A 20,283-nucleotide genomic window follows, 5' to 3' on the forward strand; every position below is an offset into this window, starting at 1 on the left:
CTGAGCAGATGTCTGTGAAAGAAGCAAGAGAAAGACAGGAGAAATTAAGAGAGAGACAGGAAATGAGCTACTACAACACACTGAGAAGCACTGGAAACGGGGCTGCATAAAGGAAATTGAAGTGATCTTAATCTAAGTCCTAAATGAGAGAGACCTGGAACTGGGAACATAGGAAATGCCCTTTGCTTCCATCTCCAAGGTGCTTTGAGAAACTGAATTTTAAAACTCCTTCACAGCAAAGTTACCAACCCTGTCTTCAGGTTATAATCTAACAGAATCAATGCACTGGACTATGAACTTTGTATAGCTGTATGAATCAAAATGATACACCACTGCTTATGTTCCACTGCTGTGCAAACCACTGAAAGCTATTGCTTTGTTTTGTAGCAGTAAAGCCACCTCTTCAGCTCCTGAAAGTAGATCAAGTTCCTTAAGAAAAAAAAGAACAGACATCTTCCACCCCCCAAATAAAAGGGGTGTGGGAAATGTCCCCAAGAAAACAGGTGTGTCCTGCCTGCCTCGCCAAGGGAGCCATGCTATTTCAGTAGTATAAAGGTCCATTCAACCTTGTGGCCTGGACAGAAGGAAAACTCCCTCCTTTCTCCAAGTTTCCAAGCAGACAGCAGCAAAGAGCTCCTATTTAATATTCTACTACTGCTGCAATGAAGTTTGTGGATAAACTGAGTGTTGCCAATGGCAGAGCAGGAGCTGCTCTCCACCCTGCGGGTACAGACAGGACCAGAGCAGAGCCACCCTGTCCCCACCTCCCAGAGCACTGCTGCAGAACTGGCAGAGCACAGACCCCCCCCTCCCTCCTGCTCCCGGGTGTCACAGCGTCCCCTCAGCTGCTCAGGAGGTCCTTACCCCTGTGACCTGCAGCTGCCAGTGCAGCAGCACCAGCACAGAAGAACTCACATTCTTCGCAGATCTGCAGCGTCATGGCATCAGGACATTGGCAGAGGAGGACATCCCTTATGTCTGGCCAGTGTCACTGAGGAAGGACAAGCTAAGAGAAGGGCTTCTCTCTTAGCAACTCGTTAGAGTATCCACGACGCTGACCTGTACTTCTCTGCCACTCCTCTCCCTGTATTACCACTACTGAAACACGACTGGTTCCAAACAGGGATTTTCCTTCCATGCCTGCAATTGTTCAGCAAGACACACTGGAAATGTGTCTCTTGTCCAGTCTGTAGAGCAAGACCTGGGCTAGGAACAATAGTTCTTTCTCCAAGGTAACTGCAGCAAGTCCTCCTCAGAGCTAAGGCCTTTAAAATCAGCAAGGATTGTGTAAACAGCATTTCTGCCCTCTCTGCTTCTCTGAATCCATTCCCTCTCCCTGAAAATGGACAGTGGGTGCTTCTAAACCAGCCTCATTTGTAGCAGGAACTTCTGACAGCATTTGCTGACATGCATGGAAGCAAGGGATGGGTGAGCTATTTTATACTGCCTTCCAACCCATTTGAACAGCAGCTATCCGAGAATGTGACTCAAGGTCAAATGTTAACCGGTTCTCATTTTGCACAGGGAACAACTGGAGGGCAGGAGAGGGGAAGGCAAGAGGATAGGAAGAGACAGAAAAGAGAGAGTAGGATACAAAATGAGAAAAAAAAAAAGACTCAAGAAATGAGATCACAGAAAAACAATTTTAAATTATCCAAATCTAGCCGAGGGAAAGGCTTCCATATAGGCACCCTTTGCACCAGCCTAGCTTTGGCTTATAGCCTAGGAGCTGTAAAACATAATAGATGCTTTTCTTTAACTGGAAAAAGGAACTGTTGAGTTTTCTTCTTAAGCAATCTTCTTTGACAGAAGGATAAAGTGTTTAAACTATTCAAAGTGAATAACTCAAACTACTGTTTCATAAGGCCTTGGCTCTATTTTAGGAAGTTTTAAAACTCTGTATGTCATCCTTTCCCTCTGAAAATTGATTAAAAATGTGCATCAGAAGCATGCTACAGTCAGAGCACTGACCTGACTGTGCTTTTGCCAGTGTGAAAGATAAACAGAATTATGACTTAGACCAAAATATTTCTAATAAAAAAGCAGCAAGGCCATTTATCAACAAGCCTCAAACAATGGGAGATTTAATTTGAAAAGTGAGATGCATCCTCTCCTGCCAACTACTGCAGTAGTAAGCCTTGGACTTAATGCAACTTTGACTCCCTGCGAAAGGATCAGTGGTTCATCTGAGGGAAACTGGAGAAGCAATTAAAAGTAAAGCTCCTCTCTCACCAAATCTAACCTTGGTTCATCTAGTAAACTGAACATCTACCGTGTGCCTGAAAGCAGAGCAGTAATGAAGCCTTCATTTGGGAAAGCAAATATTGGCATGCATAGGCACACACAGATGAATGTTTTCTGCCTAAATAATTGCACTGAAAATCACTCATGTTTGGACCCAGCCTGCAGTGGTGAGACTGCAACTCCCCTGCATAAGAACTGACACCCTAAATCCAACTTCACCTTTTCTCAACTGCATTTGCACTATGCAAGAGGATGACACTTTGATCTTGTTTGAAAATCAAAGCTAAAATGCAACCAGCTTTGTGTCTCTGGTCTTCACGTTGCCTTTGGTGCCAGTAAACCACTACTTACAGTAAAGGCAAATTAAGAAAATGACTGTTTTAACACCCTCTTGGCTTTCTCTTATATCACAGGTTCACTCAAACACTGTGAGCCCATCAAAGAGCCTCTGAATGTTTTATCTCATAAGGGATCACCATCTCCAGCAAACTCTGATCCAACAACTTTAGATGAATTATTGATCCAAAGGTAAGGAGGTTCCCATGCAGGGTATTCCCCATGCCTTCCCTGAAAACTAATCAGAGTAGTGTCAGAATGAGAATGCTTCTTTTGGGAAGAACAGCTGGAGTAAGCTGTAGCTCTGATCCATGCCTTCTCACCTTGACTTGTGGTGCTGCTTTCAGTCTTAATGACTTAAACAGTGTAGTATTAGCATGGTGGTAAAAGGGAAAAAATCAGTGTGGTTTGGGGAAGATAGTGAAGGAAAAAGAGGGAACAAGAAGACAGTTGGGGAAGATGGAAAAAAGGGGAATGTCATGCAGGATCACCCAAGAGTGTTAGCAAACTGTGCAGACTGCCTAAAGCAGTTTCTTGAGAATAAGAGCCTGTGAGGATTTTGTTATGGAACATCCCAATATTAGGATAATCCCATTCTTGGCCTTCACAGACAGCTCTCCTGAAGCCTGTTACACAACCCCGTGTGGAAAACAGGATTTTATAGCTGAAGAAGTAGCTACAAAGATGTTTTCTAAAGTATCCAGACTTTTTCTTTGCTGTTTAAAGAACTGATAAACAAACAAAAGCTTTCAGTGAGGTAGTCCTTTTTGGCTTAAATCCCTCAATAACAAAGGTCCAGCAGAAGACCCAGGTCCCACAGCTCAGAAATTTACATACATAAACCCCTCTTGCCACTGCAGCCAGGCAGAGAGAGGAGCAGCTACCTATCCCTACCTTTTCAAATATAACAGAGGTTTTCTCCCAAAATCCTTCTTCAACTACTGACCTCCTGTGTGTACAACTGTGAGACAGTCTCTCCTTCTAGTGTAGATCAAGCTGGAAGCAGTAAGCATTTGTCCTTTAGGGGTGCATGCATCCTGCTGCACCGTCTGGTCCTAATTACTGAGACCAGCTGTGTTGGGGTAATACAGAGTGCTTTCCCAGGCACCTTTCCTTAGGGAGAGGATGCCAACAGAACAATTTTAGCCAAATGTCAAGTTGTATTTAAATAAATTAATTGTCTTGGCTAAAATTGATTGCCCCTTGGCCATAAACTGAGCATATGAAACTAGACAGCCACAGTCTGCTGCGATGTTAAACCCATCTGTCTTCTTCTCCTTGGGGCATAATCATCACTGTCAGTCTGACATCCTGACACTGGCACTTAGGCGGCTCTGAAATGTGCAATTTCTGATTCTCCCTGGAGCTGGAAACAATGAGCTGTGCTAGGAGTTAGTTTTATCAAAGATGCTGCTGTGCACAGAGCCTGGCAGGTCAGTACAGGTTCTAAGTCATGTGTTTGCTAAAAGCAGGCAGTCCTGCTGAGTGGCATCTCTTGAAACTGAGCACAGAGATTTAAGAGAATGAGACCAAAGTTCCAGCTCAAATTCAACCCATGTTCTCTTTCCTTCTCCAAAAGATCAGTTGTAATTCATAAGAGGACCACCAGAAATCAGCATCAGGAAAGCCTACAAGAGCCTTAAAAAATGACATTATTTATAGTAATCAATAGCACCTCACTTCTATTTGGAAAAAAATGGCCATTATGCAGATAAGACTAAATAAAGTATTATTGCTGGTCTCAAGACATGCATGTAATTTCTGCCAAAAAGAATAAATCTGGTGCCTGCCAGCTAATTCTTCTGAAAGCAGAAGCTAGCAGTTCTGCAGAAGGGACAGTACAGGCACCTCTGACCAGGACTGGGAAGGTCCATGACATTCTCAGGAGTGGATCACTACAGTCCTGAGGGCAAGTGGGGAAGCTGTGCTGCATCTCTTCACATTCAGAGCCATCCTACAGCAACCATGTAAATACTAGGGCTGGGCAGTCACAATCCCTTTTCCTTGCATGAAGATAACCAGCAGGTCTGACAAAAATGGGTTCTTCACAGGCAAGGATGTCATTTCACATATAGCCATGCTACACAATTCAGGGCAGAAAGTAAACACAGCTGGGGAACATAGTAAAGAGCTTAGGAAAAGGAACTGTCATCTGCATTGTACTCAGATGGGATTTTGATTTGAATCTACATGCCTCTCAAAGCCCTGAGAATAGTAGAGTAATTCACTGATCTCAGAACATTGATTTCTGGACAAAAGATGTCCTCCAACATTATTGCTGGTGTTCCAAACTCTGGATGGCCATGGGCCATCCATAAGATACTTCGTAAGAGAGTTTTTATGTCTAACTATGCTCAAATGATATTTTTTCCTCATGACCTTTCTCTTACGTGATCTCCAGCTCCCCCTAAGCACTCCAGAGTTCTCCACAACACTCCATGGCTCCCTCTCAGTCTTGCCCATTGTACAAAGGTCCAAACCCCTACAATGACAAGCCACTTCCCAACAACTGGGCTGATTTGCCCTGAGCATCTCAGTGCTGAGCTTCTAGCACAACTTCTGCTTCCCAGAGTAACCAGAGCCAAAGCTCTGGAAGGAGCTGAATTCATAAAAAGCTGCTCTTTCACACTGAGATCAGTCCTTCCAGCTCTGATGTGGCAGCAGTTGTGTAGAGATCATAGAAAGCTGTCACAGAAGATACACTGGAAGAGAAACACAGTGTGAAATTTCACTTTGCAAAGATCATGGAGGCCATTGATCCACCAGTGCAGAGCAAACTATTTCTTTATGTTGCTTATGAAACCTCCAATTCAGATAGGCAAGGACCATCTAAAAACCGTTTGCTCACATTTGATCTGAGGTCAACAAATGGAAGTACTACAACAGTGACTACAGATAGTCACCTCCAGCAGCAAGAAGGAATCTAACTTACTTGAATTCCTGCAAACACATGTATTAGAGAGAAGCAGTACACATGTGAAATAGCTCAGCACTCTGAAGGGTGCTTACTTGAGTTTGGATTAGCATCCCTTAGCCCAGCACTCTCGGTCCTGGGCAGCAGAGGGCACTGCTTTTATAGCCTGATTTAATCAGAAGAGCAGCAAAAGCCTCTGGAGAGTCCAGGACCTGGATTCCAAAAGGATTTATATCCTACTTGAGCAAGTTTCCTCCTACTTATGAAATACATTTCTTAAAGTTACCTCCTCTTTATGCTGCCAATGGTGCTTCAATTTGCAAGTGGTGAAGTCAGAAATAGCTGGTGCAAGCACTTGTTGACCAAATCTTTAAACTTTGTTGCTCTAAAACATTTCTTTTTCTTTCAGAGATAGATTTTTTTTCTATCCCTCTTTTTGTGCAATCTGCATCCCAAAAAGTCTAAAAGCAACCGCATTTGCAGAGAGAGGTATTTTGAAAACTAATACATTTTCAGTAAAAATAGCCACTGTAGGTATGAATATGTCATTACTGTCAAAATCTCATATTTCACAGGATCACACAGAATAGCAAGCAATAACACACACAATGCTAATAAAGCATCCCTCCAGCATATAGCCAATGGAGATCTCAATCCCTGCCTGCCCACCTATTCCACCCAGTCTCTGCTTGCCAGGTTTTTCAGCCCACTCATATTTCCATTACTGTGCAAGGTTTAGGCTTTTCTCTCTGGGTCTCCCAATCTGATCTGCTTCATCTGGACATGCCTTGACCCCCAAGTTCTCCATCAATCTCTTTGTTTCACTCCTTTTCTATCAGCTTCAACTTGTAATTCCCCACACAGTTTCCTCAGCCTACTATTTTCTAAACCTATTCTTCTCACATTCCCCCTCTGTAGCTCATATCTCAGTGTCCTTTTGGTCCACATGCTCTTCACCATTTGGCCCCTTATAGAATCCTCCTAGCTCCAGTGCCAATTTTTAGTCTTTTCCAGTTCACCATTTCCTGAAACATCCAGCTGTGGGTGAGTTCCTCTCTTCATGGCAGTCTCCTGGTCTAGAAGTAGGCCTCTTCCTCTCCATGCTTGAGTCTTGCTCCTTCTGTTTTTCAGTCAAGTGGTTTTCTCGTCATGCTGATCACAGAAATGGCCTTTATTCACAGTGCCTAGATCTGGACCAGACAACTTTTACAGCTACGATATCAGAAATTCTCTCAGCCCTCAGCACAACACACATTTTCTCCATGGGCAGGAACTCAGGAATTTTAGGTACTAATCTAAATCTAAAATTTTTGTGCATTGCGGACAGTGGAAAAGGGTCTGTAATTCTATAGGATTTTCATCATTGTGGAAATGATAAAACCCTTGCAACCCCAAAATTTCATTTTGCATATCGACAGAAAGCAGAGCTTCTGGAAGGAGAGAACAACAGGATTTCTGTTTTCCTTTAACAGAGATCAAATAATATTTTCCTAAGTCCAATACATAGGGGGGCTTTAATATATAAAAAATAACTTGTCTCTGGCAGATGGTCAGTAAGTAAAAGTGTAACCCTGATGATTATGAGCATCAAAAGGTTAGAAGTGCATAAAGATCTCATAAATGGCATTTCTGAACATTTTCAGTTATTGGTAAGGCTGCCAGTACCAACAGATATAACTAAAGTGTTTTGATGAAAGATTAAGGACCTTCAGGAGAACAGATATGTTCCTAGCCTTTAGGATCTAAAAATACTAGGGATGAGAATTTCCACCTGTCTACCATTAAAAAGTCAAAAATCAGGAATAGAAAGTATCCAGATATACTGATTGCCAAAATCACTGTTAAAAAATACACGTGAACAGAGGGAACCTGAATGAAAATGAGGTATGAAAAAGTCCTTGACTAGGTATAACATGCAAATCTATTAGTAACTTCACACTTCTCAATAATTTGGTTAGCTCAGATTAAAAAAGTACTTCTTACCTCATCTTGTGGCCTTTCTTGGTGTGAAACTCCCACTGACTAGAAGGGTTTGGAGAATTTTTCATGAATAAGATCTCTTGGGCTGCCTCTTCTCTTTTTAGCTGCTAGCAGAGGAGATCTAATTTCTAAAAATTGCTGTAAGACAACATTTAGAAAATGCATTTCACTTTCATTCGAAAACAAGCTCTTTGCATAGCTTTATTCTAAGGATTGTTTTTGAATTGAAATACACATAATAAATCTTAATTCAAATGATTACTCATTTTTCAAAATTACTAGTGCCTGAAAATACAAACCAAGATTAGGAATTTATCCCTCAAGAGTAACTTAAATGAGGTAATAAACTAATTATAAACTCTCATCAATCATCACATTTTTAACACAACATGGACCAGGTCAGCCAATATTTAAAATCTTTTCCAGCACCAGTACACTGAAGCTGGAAACAGTCTGCAACAACACAAACCCTTCTTTGCAGAACATACACAAGCTTAAACTCCTTCCCTTTGTCCACAGGGAGCTGAACCATGATCATGCTCCATATCAATAGAGCACGGCCACCAAGGACCATTTCCAGTGCCTTTATGCTTGCAGAGCTCTAGAGACAGAAGCGGAATTTGGTCTATTGGGGCATTGCATGGCTTCTGTCACCAACAAGAGCAGAGGGCACAGAGCATCACTCACTTCTACAGTGCTGCAGGAGGATTATGATGGGGCTTTAATGTATGTTGTTCTAGTAGCCAGATCCTTTCTTCCTCCCTACAACTAGGCAAGGAATTTTAGGATTAAATAGAGGGATTTTGGTAAGAAAACTGGTTTGTCTTAGTTTTTACTGATTTTGGTAACTGGGGAAAAACTCTTCAGGCTCTGGATCAAATTGCTTGTTGTTACAGTGAGAGAAAAAAGTACACCTCCTCTAAACTCCTACCTCATGTTTAAGATAAGGTGGAGTAGGAACCTCTCCAGGCCTGAGCTTGCCATTTCACAGCAGTGAAAAATTATCCAAAGTGGCACTGCCATGGTCTTGACATGCATGTGCATGTCTGCCACCTCTGTTGGCACCCACTTTGAGTTCACTCTGTATTGAGACAATACATACACAGATCTAGTTCTACCAAAAAAAAGAATAATTTTCAAAGAGTTTAGCTGCCCAGACTTGCTTACTGTGATGAGGATTAGCTTGAGTGAGTGCTGGCATAAAAGCAGAGGTAGAAATCTGCCTCAGGGAATCGAGTGAAAAGTGCAATTGAGCAGCTAGGTCAGCTTAAACTGCATACAAAATCCTAACAATTGTGGGAGTAGGGAGGCATGTTACAGCTGTTCTTCATAGTTCAGTATTGACTGACTTGAAGTAGTATCTGAATAAGGTGAATAAGGCATTCAGCATGTTCAAGAACCTTTCTGAGTGACCAGAGAAAGCAGAGCAGCTCCAGGAAGAGACTGACCTGCCCTGGAACAGGCAATAACATGTGGGATGCAAGGGAATAACACATCTCTGGCTCTGATCTGGAACCTCCACCCTCAGCATGAAGATCCCAGTCACCAGACCACTGTGACAGAATCACTTGTTTGCCTGCCTTTAGTTTCCGCATCAAACTCTAAAAGCTTTCTGTTTTGTCCCCAAACAGAAAAGCAAGACTTAGAAAATCCCAGCAAATATTGTAGGACAAAAATATCTCCTTCTTGCTAAATATAATTTTTTCTTCCAGTCCCATGAGTGCTGGGAACACTCTGTCACCTCAGTTGGAAGAAAAAGTATTTCTCAGGCACTTGCTTTGTTTATGGACATTCTCTGTATGTCAATGTGAAGTACAAGAATAAGGCTGGGAAGGAAGAAGGAATGACATCTTCGAAAGATCAAGTTACAGTTAAAAAAGAACCAGCCCTAAAGGAAGGAAAAGTAGAGTATTGGTCATTGCTGAGCAGTGTAACAGCTCTCTGAGACACGGAAACACAAGCTGGGCCTGCCAAGCTGGGCCACAGGGAGCATTTCACTCCTAGCTGGTGTTTCACCTCTTCAGAGCTTCCACTGAGTTCATTATCATTACTGATTTCTGTGATATTTTCAAGTTTTCATCTCAGACCAAAAGTAAAGTTATGTTTGAAAAAGGGAAAGAAAAGGGAAGACAAGGTAGGATCAAAACACCAGTTATGGGATCATGAGAAGATGCTTTTTATTTCTGAATGTTTTTCATAGCACGACACAGACATTTTTCTAAGAAGAAATTTCAATTTCCAACAGATTTAACCCTTGAGGGTGAAGCAATGTGTTAAACTCTTAAAGCATACTTCTGAAAGATTTATAATTTTTTTAGTTAATATATCCAGAAGTTATATTTAGATATATGTTCATTCTAGTAGTGTTCATTCTTATACACTGATTTCACTTTGCATACTAGAGAACACTCCTCACTGTTCTTGGTCCTTCCCTTGAGAAAACAGTAAACAGCATATCTGATTTTCCAGATTTCAGGGTAATGAAGAGGCTCCCTTCTTCTAAGAAAGCAGCTTTTTAGAAGCCTACCCACTCTTTAAAACCCTTGACAATGCCCTGGCAGCAAGCCACCAAAAAATGAGCTTCAGATAGTTGCTGCTGCTTTATCCTTTCCACAAGGTTTTAGCCACCCCCTCACTCACCTGGCTCCCCCAAACCCCAAATCCCCAGAGTTTAATGGCTGATAACCCATACTGACCATCTCTCCAGTGACAATCTCAGCCACAGCTCTCAGGCTCTCATCCCCCTCTGTAAGTACAACACAGGCTGCAGCCCTCACCCTCACCCTGGTATTTCCTTTTGATTGCCTCGTTCTTCTGACCTCCTGGTCTGGGACTGGACAAGGACCACACTCACAACCCTCTCTGAGCCCTCAATGACATTTCCAGCTGTTTTTCTTTCCCGTTCTGCTTCTTAATGACTTAATAACTGAGCTCTCCAGTGTGCCAGATCTAGATCTAGTTCACATAAGCTGAAGGAGTTTCTCTGGACGTATCGTCATGTGCTGATTAAAAGCTATCCTGACATATCATTTAGCAAAACCAATATAAAAATGATAAAAAGGAAGCCATTTTACTCACACAGACCAACACACGGATTTTATGTTATTGCATAAATTACTTTACCACACACAGAAAAAAAATCACGGTTATTTATGCAACAGGGAGAGAGCAAGCACAAAGAATAGCAGAGCATTTCCCTCTGTAACTCCTCAGCTGCAACGTGGTGCAGGTGACTTTTTTTTTTTGGCTGAGGGTTTTTAACGTGCGGTGAAGAGCTGCACCCAACCTGTCTACAAGCACTTGAACTAATGTGAGGATGTAGCCGTACTCTGGAGCTCAAGAAGATTTATCCCTGAGGCAGAAAAACAATTACCTGAACGAAGAGAGATATGGATTACTGAGTACTGAGATACTTACTTCCTAAACGAGGGAATATATCCTTATGGAAGTAGCGACGCTAAGGAAGGGGAGCTGAGGGAAATGACCGAGCGGGTGCGAAGCCCTGCCGGAGAAGGAGAGGCGGGTAGCAGCCAATCCTGTGGGGTAATCAGGAGTGCGCTTCCCGGCAGGAGGGATTAGGCTGAGTTTCCCAGTTACATTCCTCCATCTCGGGGTTTCACTCCTGGAGAAGAAATGCACCATATGCACCAGATCTGGAAGCAGTTCAGGAGAACCCCCCTCTGCTACCCCCTTTCCTCCCTCAAAGCCGGCGCCATCCAGACATAAGCAGAGAGGCGCAGGGGTGGGAGGCAGCGCTGCGCCCCGGGGCCGAGGGACGGGAGGTCAGTGGCGGGGCAGGACCCCTCCCGCGGTGGGGTGGCCGTGCATGCAGGAGAGGGGCTGGGGCATGAGGTGGGACACATGGGGTGTGTGGGTGCTCGCTGGGGGAGGGTGCCTTGCTGCGGAGGGAGGGAGCGAACGGAGAAAAGGGCTTCCCTGCATCGAGGGAAGAAACCCCGCTGCAGGAGCTCAGGGGGGATGGAGGTAGGGGCGCCTCCGGGGCAGGGACTGCTGCCTTTTGGGGGGGCCCTTGGGGAGGAGGGAGTCAGCCTCCCGGCGGAGAGAGGAGGGACCTGCGCTGCAGGCTGGAGGGGAACCGGGGCACTGAGGAAGTCTCTGCGGGCAGGGGTGCCGAGACCGGGGCGGGGGCTCTGAGAGGGGACCGTGGGGAGGAGGGCAACGACACGGCGCCTGAGGGGTCTGCGGGGCTCGGAAAAGATTTTCGTGGCGTTGAGGGGGTCTGCATGGGCGGGCTCTGAGGAGCTCTGGGGGAACTCAGGGGTCGGGCGGGAGCTCGGAGGGCTCCGAGGGAGCGGGGCTGGGAACTGCCGGGCTTCGAGGGGGCTCGGGAGGGATTTGGGGAAGGCTGAGGGAGCTCCGCCAGGATTTGGCAGAACTCCGTGGAGCCTCGGAGGAGATCTGGGAAAGAGAAGAGGGGCTGCAAGGGGCTAGGGGGGCTCTGAGGGGCTGGTGGGAGCCCGCGGGGAGGCTCTTGAGGGGATTTTGAGGGAGTCTCTCAGGGTAAAATGTGTGGGAGGCTTTGAGGAGCGTTTGAGGGGGCTCTGAGAGGATTTGAGGAGGCTGTCTAGAGATTTTAGGGAAGAGCCATGGGAAGGCTTTGGGAGAAGGGGGTGTCTGAGGAGAGACTCTGAGGGGACCAGAGAGGCTCTGGGGAGGCTCAGAGGGCCGGGAGGGGGCGGCTGCGGGGGCGCCCCGGGAGCGGCTGCAGGCCCCTCTCCCTCCCGTGCAGGCTGCTGCCTTCCTACCCCCGTTACCGTGGCAACCGCCCGGGCTCCCCCAGCCCCGCACCGCCGCCGCCGCCGCCGCCGGAGCTGCTGGACAGCCGCCTGCCGCCGCGGGCCATGGAGCTGCTGGCCGCGGCCCTCAGCGCCGCCTGCGCCTTCGACCAGGAGGGCTCGGCGGGGCAGCTCACCAGGTGAGGGGGCTGAGGGCGGGGGCGCTGAGGGCGCGGGCGGGCCTGGGGGCCGCTCTCCCGTCCCGTCCCGTCCCGCCGCTCTCCCGTCCCGGCGCTGCTCTGACGGTCCCTCCGCCTCCCCACAGGGAGCCGCTCGCCGCTGAGGAGACCCCGGCCGCCGGCACGGGCCAGGCCCCGCCCGCGCACCCCATGACGGCCGACTCCTGGAGGAACCTCATCGAGCAGATCGGTAAGGAGCCGTGCCCGCCGCGGGCTGTCCGGCTGCGCCTCACACAACTTGGCCGCTCTGCCGCTCCCCGCGCCGGCGGCGGCACAGCAGCCCCTAGAGGTGCCCGGCCGGCCCCCGCGGCCCCGGGCCGGGGCTAGGGACCGGCGGTGATGGGGGAGCCTAGGGCTTGTGCTGCGGGACCCCAGCTCCCTGTCCTTGCCAGGAACCCCCTCGCCGTTGGTGTAAAAAATCATTAGCGTGGCTTTTTGAGATCTTTAGGGGCATCAGGTTTGCGCGTTGCTCGGCGGGGGGTTAATGCTATCGCAGAACAGCCTCACCCGTGTTTATAAATAATGATTATTCTTGTGGTTACGAAATAATTAGTCATTAAGGTTACCTCAAACTTTCTACTAAAATATGATTTTGCATACTCGAAAAGGCATAAGACTAAGGTATTTTGTCACCCATCCTTGTTGGACATTAGTTGTATGCACCAAGTTCTGCCTCTGTTCAGTGTAACAGCCACTGGCACAGCACTTTCAACACAGGAGTAAGTTATTTTCCCCTTTGTGGTCTCTAAAAAGTCAAAGCTGAGGTTATCTGGGTGGCTGTGGAGGAAAGGACTGTTAAGCTTTTGCTCTTAGAGTATTTTCTTTTATTTTTTACCTTTATTTTTTGTGGGATGGGGAGAGGATCTCCACAGCTTGTTTCTTGGTTTCCCACATCAGAGTTGTGACATTCCTCAGAGGGATTTCATCAACAACAAAGTTAAATCCCATCCTGAGGCAGGTTTTATGGTGGGAATATAGAAGCTTTGTTTTTAAACACTCCTGCTCAGTTTCAGGAAATAGAATCAACATACTTGAATCTAGAGGGCAGGAATGCAGCACTTAGCATGGGAAAATCCAGTAGATAACTCTCACGAGCAGCAGTGCAAACCTCCCTGGCAGGAATGGAAAGGCTTCTCAGGCTGTCTCTGCTGTTTGGTGGCAGGCTGTGGCATGCAAGGCTGATTCTTGGTACACCTGATGCCACTGGGATAGTGCTGGAGAAGGAGGCTGGTGTGAAACCAGCAGCCTGCCAGCATCTGTCCAACAAACCAGCTGAGTTTGGGGCCTCCTGGAGGAAAGTGGTGAACAATTTTGCATGAGTGTTGCCAGATCTGTTACCTGCTTTTGGCTGTGTAGATAGTAACCTACCAAGGGAGCTGTGTCAAAACACGGTCAGTTTACAGGGACTGTGCACCTCAGAGGTGAAATAAAAATACTAAAACCAGCAGGAGTTCAGAGCAACCCCATTGCTATATTCATATATATTTTAATGCAGTGTATGTCAGAGAGAAGCTGTGCAAAAGCTCTGCTCACATCAGTGTAACTGCAAGTAGGTCTGTTGCACCTTTATGGAGGACACTGGGTTTTGACAATCTGAGGTGTTATGTTTATCCCCACCAGAGGTGTTACATCAGATGGCTGGAGCTCACTCACTCCTTTCCCTCCCTCCTGCTTTTGAGACATTAGTGAACTCTTTCCCTAAAACTGGAGCAGAGAATTTCAGAGAAAACCTCCCTGGGCCTCCTGGGATTTTATATAGCTTTCAATGCAATAACGTTTACTTTAAGAGCGCTGCTAACTCTCTAAGGCAAGGATTTCCACAATTAGTAACTAGTTTTTCAATTCCCCTCCCAGGTTTTAAAGAGGGCTAGGAAGGGAGACTGTGACAGCAAAATCAAATGGAATAAACAAAAGGGAAATGTCTGTTGTGTAGTATAAAAATTATGTAAACATGCCTTAGGAAGGCTTAAACACTGAGGTCAACAGAGAACACCAAACTGACCACAGGCTGAACCGTTGGCCAGGTCACAGTAGGGGCAGTTGGGACATTAAGCAATGAAAGGAGCTTCAAGTCTCTGTTCAGGCTTTTGACATTTTGTACTCGTTCACTTACTAAATGTAAGCATTTACTAAATAATTACATAATCTGAGTTGCATTCAGCTATTGATCTCAGCTTTTTTGAAACACATTCAGTCAGTTCCCAGATGTATTGTTCTCCTTTCAACGTGTCAAAACCTTGTTCCTTGACCTTGCACCTGTTACCCCCTCCTGTGCTGTGACCATCTCCTGTTCCATCTGGGCAAGACTTTGGAATAACTTCTCTCCCTCTCTCTTATCTACAGAAATTCTCTACCCATTGTAACCTTTTTACCAACATATGGGTAGACCCGTAGGACCAAGACAGCAGGGATATCTTTTATCCTTGCTAACACAACCCTCCTTATTTCTTCCTACCCTTCTGCCTAAACATCTACATGGCTTTTGTCTTTCTTCTGCACCACCTTTCTGCTTTCTCCCCATGTTGCTCTCTGTGCTAGAGCTTCAGCCAGTGTCTCTTGCTGTCATTTCCAGCCGAGTCCTAGTGGTGGATGCTTTCCATCCGTCAGATCTTTCCATGTCTGTATTTGCTTTGCCTGCCACTGACACCTCTGTAGCTCTTACCTGGTCAGTCAGGGAACCTGGAAACAAATCCAGCTTTGGTTATTTTGGTTTTATTTCCTTAAAGCAAGAGAGAAACTAATCTTTTAAAAATGGCTGCTGTTCAGATGTGCACAAGATGTGTAAGTCCCCCTTACACAAAGCACCCTCTGACTTGCAGGGCAGAGCCAGCAGCACAACACGGCTGTACACCTGCAGTCAAACACTGCAAGTATAATTATCTCCAATTTGAGTAAAATAGATTACGCTTCAGTTTCCCAGCGTGTTTTCCCTTGAGTCAAACACCGCTCGCACTGCTGCAGGATGTTGCTTCCCAGCTTGTCCTGCTCTCTGTGGGGCAAAAGGAACCCAGAGCCCTCAAGCACAGGCTGACCATACAGATCAGTACCACCAAAAGCAGCTCCAATTTAGCAGGCTCTCTGCTACATACCTGAGGGGGCCTTTTCACTGTGCTACATTCTCAGCACCCTCCCTGATGGTGAAAAACAGCCTGAAATGCTTAGGAAAGCCATATAAACCCAGTTGACGCAGAGAGAAATTACATAAGTGGCAGCAGCATGCAAAACTTCAGGGGAAGTCTCCTCTGCTCAGTATTGTGTAGGAAGCTAACAGAAGACTATATGGTTTCCTAGGCACAGCTACCCTTACTGCTATTTTAATCTGGTGTTGAACATCTTTCCAGGAAGAACAGATAGCAGGACACACTCGCAGACTGCAGTAATGCTGTGCTTGTTCCTGGACCTTTCCCCAGGATATTTCCTGTATAGTTTTAGCAGTGATTGGTACATAGCCTTGTTGAAACTGGTCCAGAGATTTAATAGGCAGCAACATCTATATTTCTGCCTTGCCTTAAATGAACTTTTAATCCTATTGTCTCTTACCTTATTACACACAGAATTTCAGATCAAAAATCATGAATACATGTGACCAGATAAATTTTAACCCCTAATGATTCGGACAAAATAAATTTAGCATGGGGTTGTTTAACATCAAAGGGTTTTTCTCTTTATTCATTCATGTTACACTGCAATTCAAGTATAAACCAAGGGAGATAATGTAAATTATGCTTCCTAATTTCATTAAGGGTGGAAAGTGACTCAGTGTGCTCATGCTCTCCTGCCTTTACATGTCTTCGAAATTACATTTTATATTCAAGCAATTAAAATTCTGGGTCCTACAGATGGTTGAGAAAGAAAAATGGGACAGTTTGAAAGCCCTCAGAGAGACAAAGGATGTTCTAAAGATTGCAATGAACTTCAGGATTCCTACCTTTTTCATGCTGTCAGTTGATATTGGAGTGGGGGCAAATCCTGTGCAATTTCATCTACTCCTGAAGTTAGTCATTGATGTGCTGTCACATGGTGTGAGCTCAGAGCCTGTTCCTTAGTGCTGTAGCAAATAGGTACCATTTGAATGTTAATTTTGTATCTTCAAGCATCATAGAAACTGAGAAGGAAAACAGCAGGAGATATTAAGCAACATGTCCAAGGCTAACCATGAAGTCCATACCAAAACAAACCTTGTAACTATAGCTAGTTGTCCCAAAGCTTCACCTATCCAATGCCAGTAACAGCAGCTCAGTGTTTCCTCATTAGGATTTTTGTGGCCATCAAATTGCTCCTTTTAAAGTAATTTCAATGTGTGCAGTATTACTTTTCCAGACACACACTTAAACATAGTTATCAACCTATATAACATGTAACATAGTAATACAACAGAGAAAATCAAGGTTTAAAAGACACTCAAAAGCCTGACAAATTGCTTCTTTTATGTCCTCTGAGTGATCATGGATTCATCTGTGTTACTAAATGTTTTGCAAGAGCAAATTGTTAACAACACTTTAGATTTAGAAATGGCCTTCCATTTATAGTTTCCACTTCTGGCTGAAATAGGAATACCATAATTGGCTTTTCACTCTGCGTGGAAGGGATACCTCTCACCTCTGCTGAGGTGAACTAATGCAAAGCAATTGTCCTTTCCCACGATACTTTTCTACCATTCAGTTGTAACCTCTCGGATCTGTTATGTTCCTTCCCAGGGCTCTTGTACCAGGAATATCGAGATAAATCTACACGCGAGGAGATTGAAACCAGGCGATTGCAAGATTCCCAGACAGACCCTGAGGCGACTTCACCCAGTGAGGAAACCCCATCTGAAGCAGAACCCACAAGTACAGCCGAAAACAAAGCTCCACCACAAATCAATTTGCTGAGAAATTCCAATTCCAGGTTCAACTTATGGCAGGATCTTCCTGAGGTCCAGAACAGTGGTGTCCTCAGCATCCTCCAACCAGATGAGATCAAGCTGCAGGAGGTAATGGAGGAAGGCAGAATATTTCTTAACTCTGTTGCTGCTTAAAAAATGGAGAGTGAGTTAGGCCAAATGATCAAGATTTAAAAAGTAAATCTTCACAGCAGTCACAGACAAGCCTTGCCCTGTTGAGTACTTTCTGAGTTGCACTGGTTAGCACACCACTCACTCCTTTTTTCAGAAACTGCAGATGTTGTTCTATATGCTATTGCTGCTGGACATTTCTGTAGCAAAAGGAACTTCTTTTCCCTTTTCTCATTCACTGTTAGGAACAATTTACAAAGGAAGAGGGATATTTAGGAGATTTTTACAAAAGAGCTATTGGTTCCAGTGTGCATTAATCCTTTTCTGAAGTTACTGTCAGGACACAACTTTCCACCAGAAATCTTACAAGAATTCAACCATTACCTGCAAGGTTTTGAATATGATGACATTAGTAGAAATAGAAGAGATAGAGATTGATAAACTTCCTTATATTTAATTGTTGTTACTTGGAGTCTGTTGCAAACAGTAAAAAAATAATGACAGGTATATTTGCATTTAGCCACGCAGTGCAATGACATCACTATTTTAGAGCTGTGTGCTGTGACTTACAGGACTGCATCAGACAGTGAAAGGAGTGGGTGGGGGTAGCTGTCACAGGTGATGACAACATCAGTCACACCACAATTTACAACTGGTTGCTATTTTGGGTATGGTGGGGGGTGTGAGTACTCTTTGTCACTGCACAGCATTGCATTCATAGCCAGCAGTGGGGAGGGCAGACCTTGGTTAGTGTGCAGTTTGCATTGTGGTGTGAGGAGTGGGCTTTCCAACTGCACTGCTGCACCAGGATTGCTTCTGATGAGTGTATCTGCTTAGCCCTGGCTCATGGGATTGTACCCAAAGTGCTGGAGAACATCTCAGGATGCAAGCAGTTCCTCCTAAGTTCACTTAGACTTCCATAATCCACACTGATGAACACCTTGTGCACACAGTGCCAGTCCTGGCTGGGGCTGTAACTTGACTGTCACACTGGAAAGGCTCGTCCTGTGCACCCCAAGGATATGATGGGCAAGGCTGTGTTATTCACACCTTTAGTGGAGGGGACTTGGAGGGGACTGGTGTTTATATACAGTAGTTTGGGCTGGCAAGCACAGGCTGTTAGTGTATCAGGGTTAGGGATGAAGGTGAATGAAAGGATTTGTTGTTTTTCCGAGTTCTTCTGCTCTGGTTATTTGGATTTGTTCTGTTTACCTGGCAAAACATGGTACTTCCAAGTGCCAGCATTAAAAACACAATATGGCATTTTAAAAAATGACAAGCTTTTTTTTTTTTTTTTTTTTGCTTCAAAATGAAGCATTTTTTACAGTGAAGTATTTTGCTTAAAAGCGTGCATATAGATTTCAAAGCTTGTCATTTTTGTTAAGTTACATTCACTACCTGTATGTGTTTTGGGGAAAAAAATCTTTGTGCTGCTAAAACCCAATATTAATTGCGCTCAATTTTCTTCCCTCTGTTAAAAGAACCAGAGAAATAAAGCAGCTGGAGAATGGGACAGTGCTGTCATAAAGAAGTGCTGTGCCTTCTCCACTGTTACTTTGTCAGACCTGAAATTTTCTTACTTCTTGTTCTGGGATTAGCACAGTAAGAGATTATAAAATTGCTCGAAGCCAGAAAGCTGTGAAATTGGCTGAGCCTTGTGCAGATTGAGTGGAGAATTTGCTTTGTGAGGAGAATTAAGGTCAGAAAACAAGGAGGCCTAGAGAAATCACTGAAGCTGTTGAAGAGATGATGTTGAATTCAGCCTTGCTGTAAGCAAGCACTACTTGCTACTGCAGTTCTGGAATTCTACTCATGTTGGATGTGAACTGTGAGAGTGAGCTGTATGTGAGGGCTTAATTTAGTGAAAGTAAAATGTTCAGCTTCCTAAAGGAGAATTGGAGAAGTTTTCCTGAAGTACAAGACAGCAGAGATTCTAGAGTAAACATCTTAAGGACAAAACTGTATTTTCTGACCTATTTTATCTTCAAAGCTGTAGTAAACACAAGGACTAGAAAAGCTTGCATGTCTTCAGCCAGGATAGGTGGAGCAAGAGTATTATTTTGACCACAGGGAGAAATATTGGTATATTGTTACGATTTGAGACAGCCCAAATAACGATACATAAAAACTCCAGTTCCTCTGGAGGGCATTATAGCAAAAGGTTTATTGAAAGACAGACTCTTATCCAGTGTTTTGGTACAATCAGTAGGGTTGGTCATTTAGAGCCTACACTTCCTTGTAAACATCTTTACCAGTAAACAAGCTGGAAAAACACCAGGTGTCAGGAAGACAATATCTACAAGGATTGTTTTGGATTCCTCCTTAATGATTTCCCAGGCCAGGGTTGAGAGAGTTATGCACTTGAATTTCCCACAGGCCCAAGCTAGTGCCTGAAGCCTAAAAATCTATGTTCTGACCACTGTCGGTTCCCACACTGGTACACAAATGGAAAGAAAGTTGTAGTTAACACCTTGCTTCATAGCTGAGGAAGGGAACACCACTGTAGCTGTGACACAGCAGGGCTTAAACAGAGAAAAAGTTGGTTATCTGAAATAATCTTCAAAGTGAAAGAGACTAGAACAAGAAGAAAAATCCAGTGTTCATTAGTGGCAATGATGGAAAATTACTAAGCAGCTTATCAATTCAAGATTAAAAAACCCCAAAACAACGGGTTTTCAAGCATCAAAACAAGAAACTTGACCAGAAGAGCAGTGGATGCTTGAAAAGTGTCATGGAAAGTGATTTTTTATTATCCCCATTGGAACAATCAAGGCAGATATTTTCACTGTGGATTTCATTATTTCTTTAGTGTAACCTGCATTCTGGACCTGCCCTTGCAGG

General features: G+C 44.7%; 1 protein-coding gene across 1 annotated transcript in view; it reads left to right on the forward strand.

Annotated features, from left to right (window-relative positions):
- NGEF (neuronal guanine nucleotide exchange factor) overlaps window positions 1-20,283 on the forward strand; it is a 48,640-nt gene that overhangs the window by 11,855 nt on the left and 16,502 nt on the right. Inside the window, 4 exon segments of the mRNA XM_083868582.1 lie at window positions 2,658-2,772; window positions 12,225-12,394; window positions 12,397-12,639; window positions 17,147-17,421. Coding sequence (XP_083724708.1) covers window positions 2,658-2,772; window positions 12,225-12,394; window positions 12,397-12,639; window positions 17,147-17,421 — 803 coding nt within the window.

Source organism: Zosterops lateralis (assembly GCF_965231275.1).
Source record: "Zosterops lateralis genome assembly, chromosome: 10".
Taxonomy (NCBI): Eukaryota; Metazoa; Chordata; class Aves; order Passeriformes; family Zosteropidae; genus Zosterops; species Zosterops lateralis.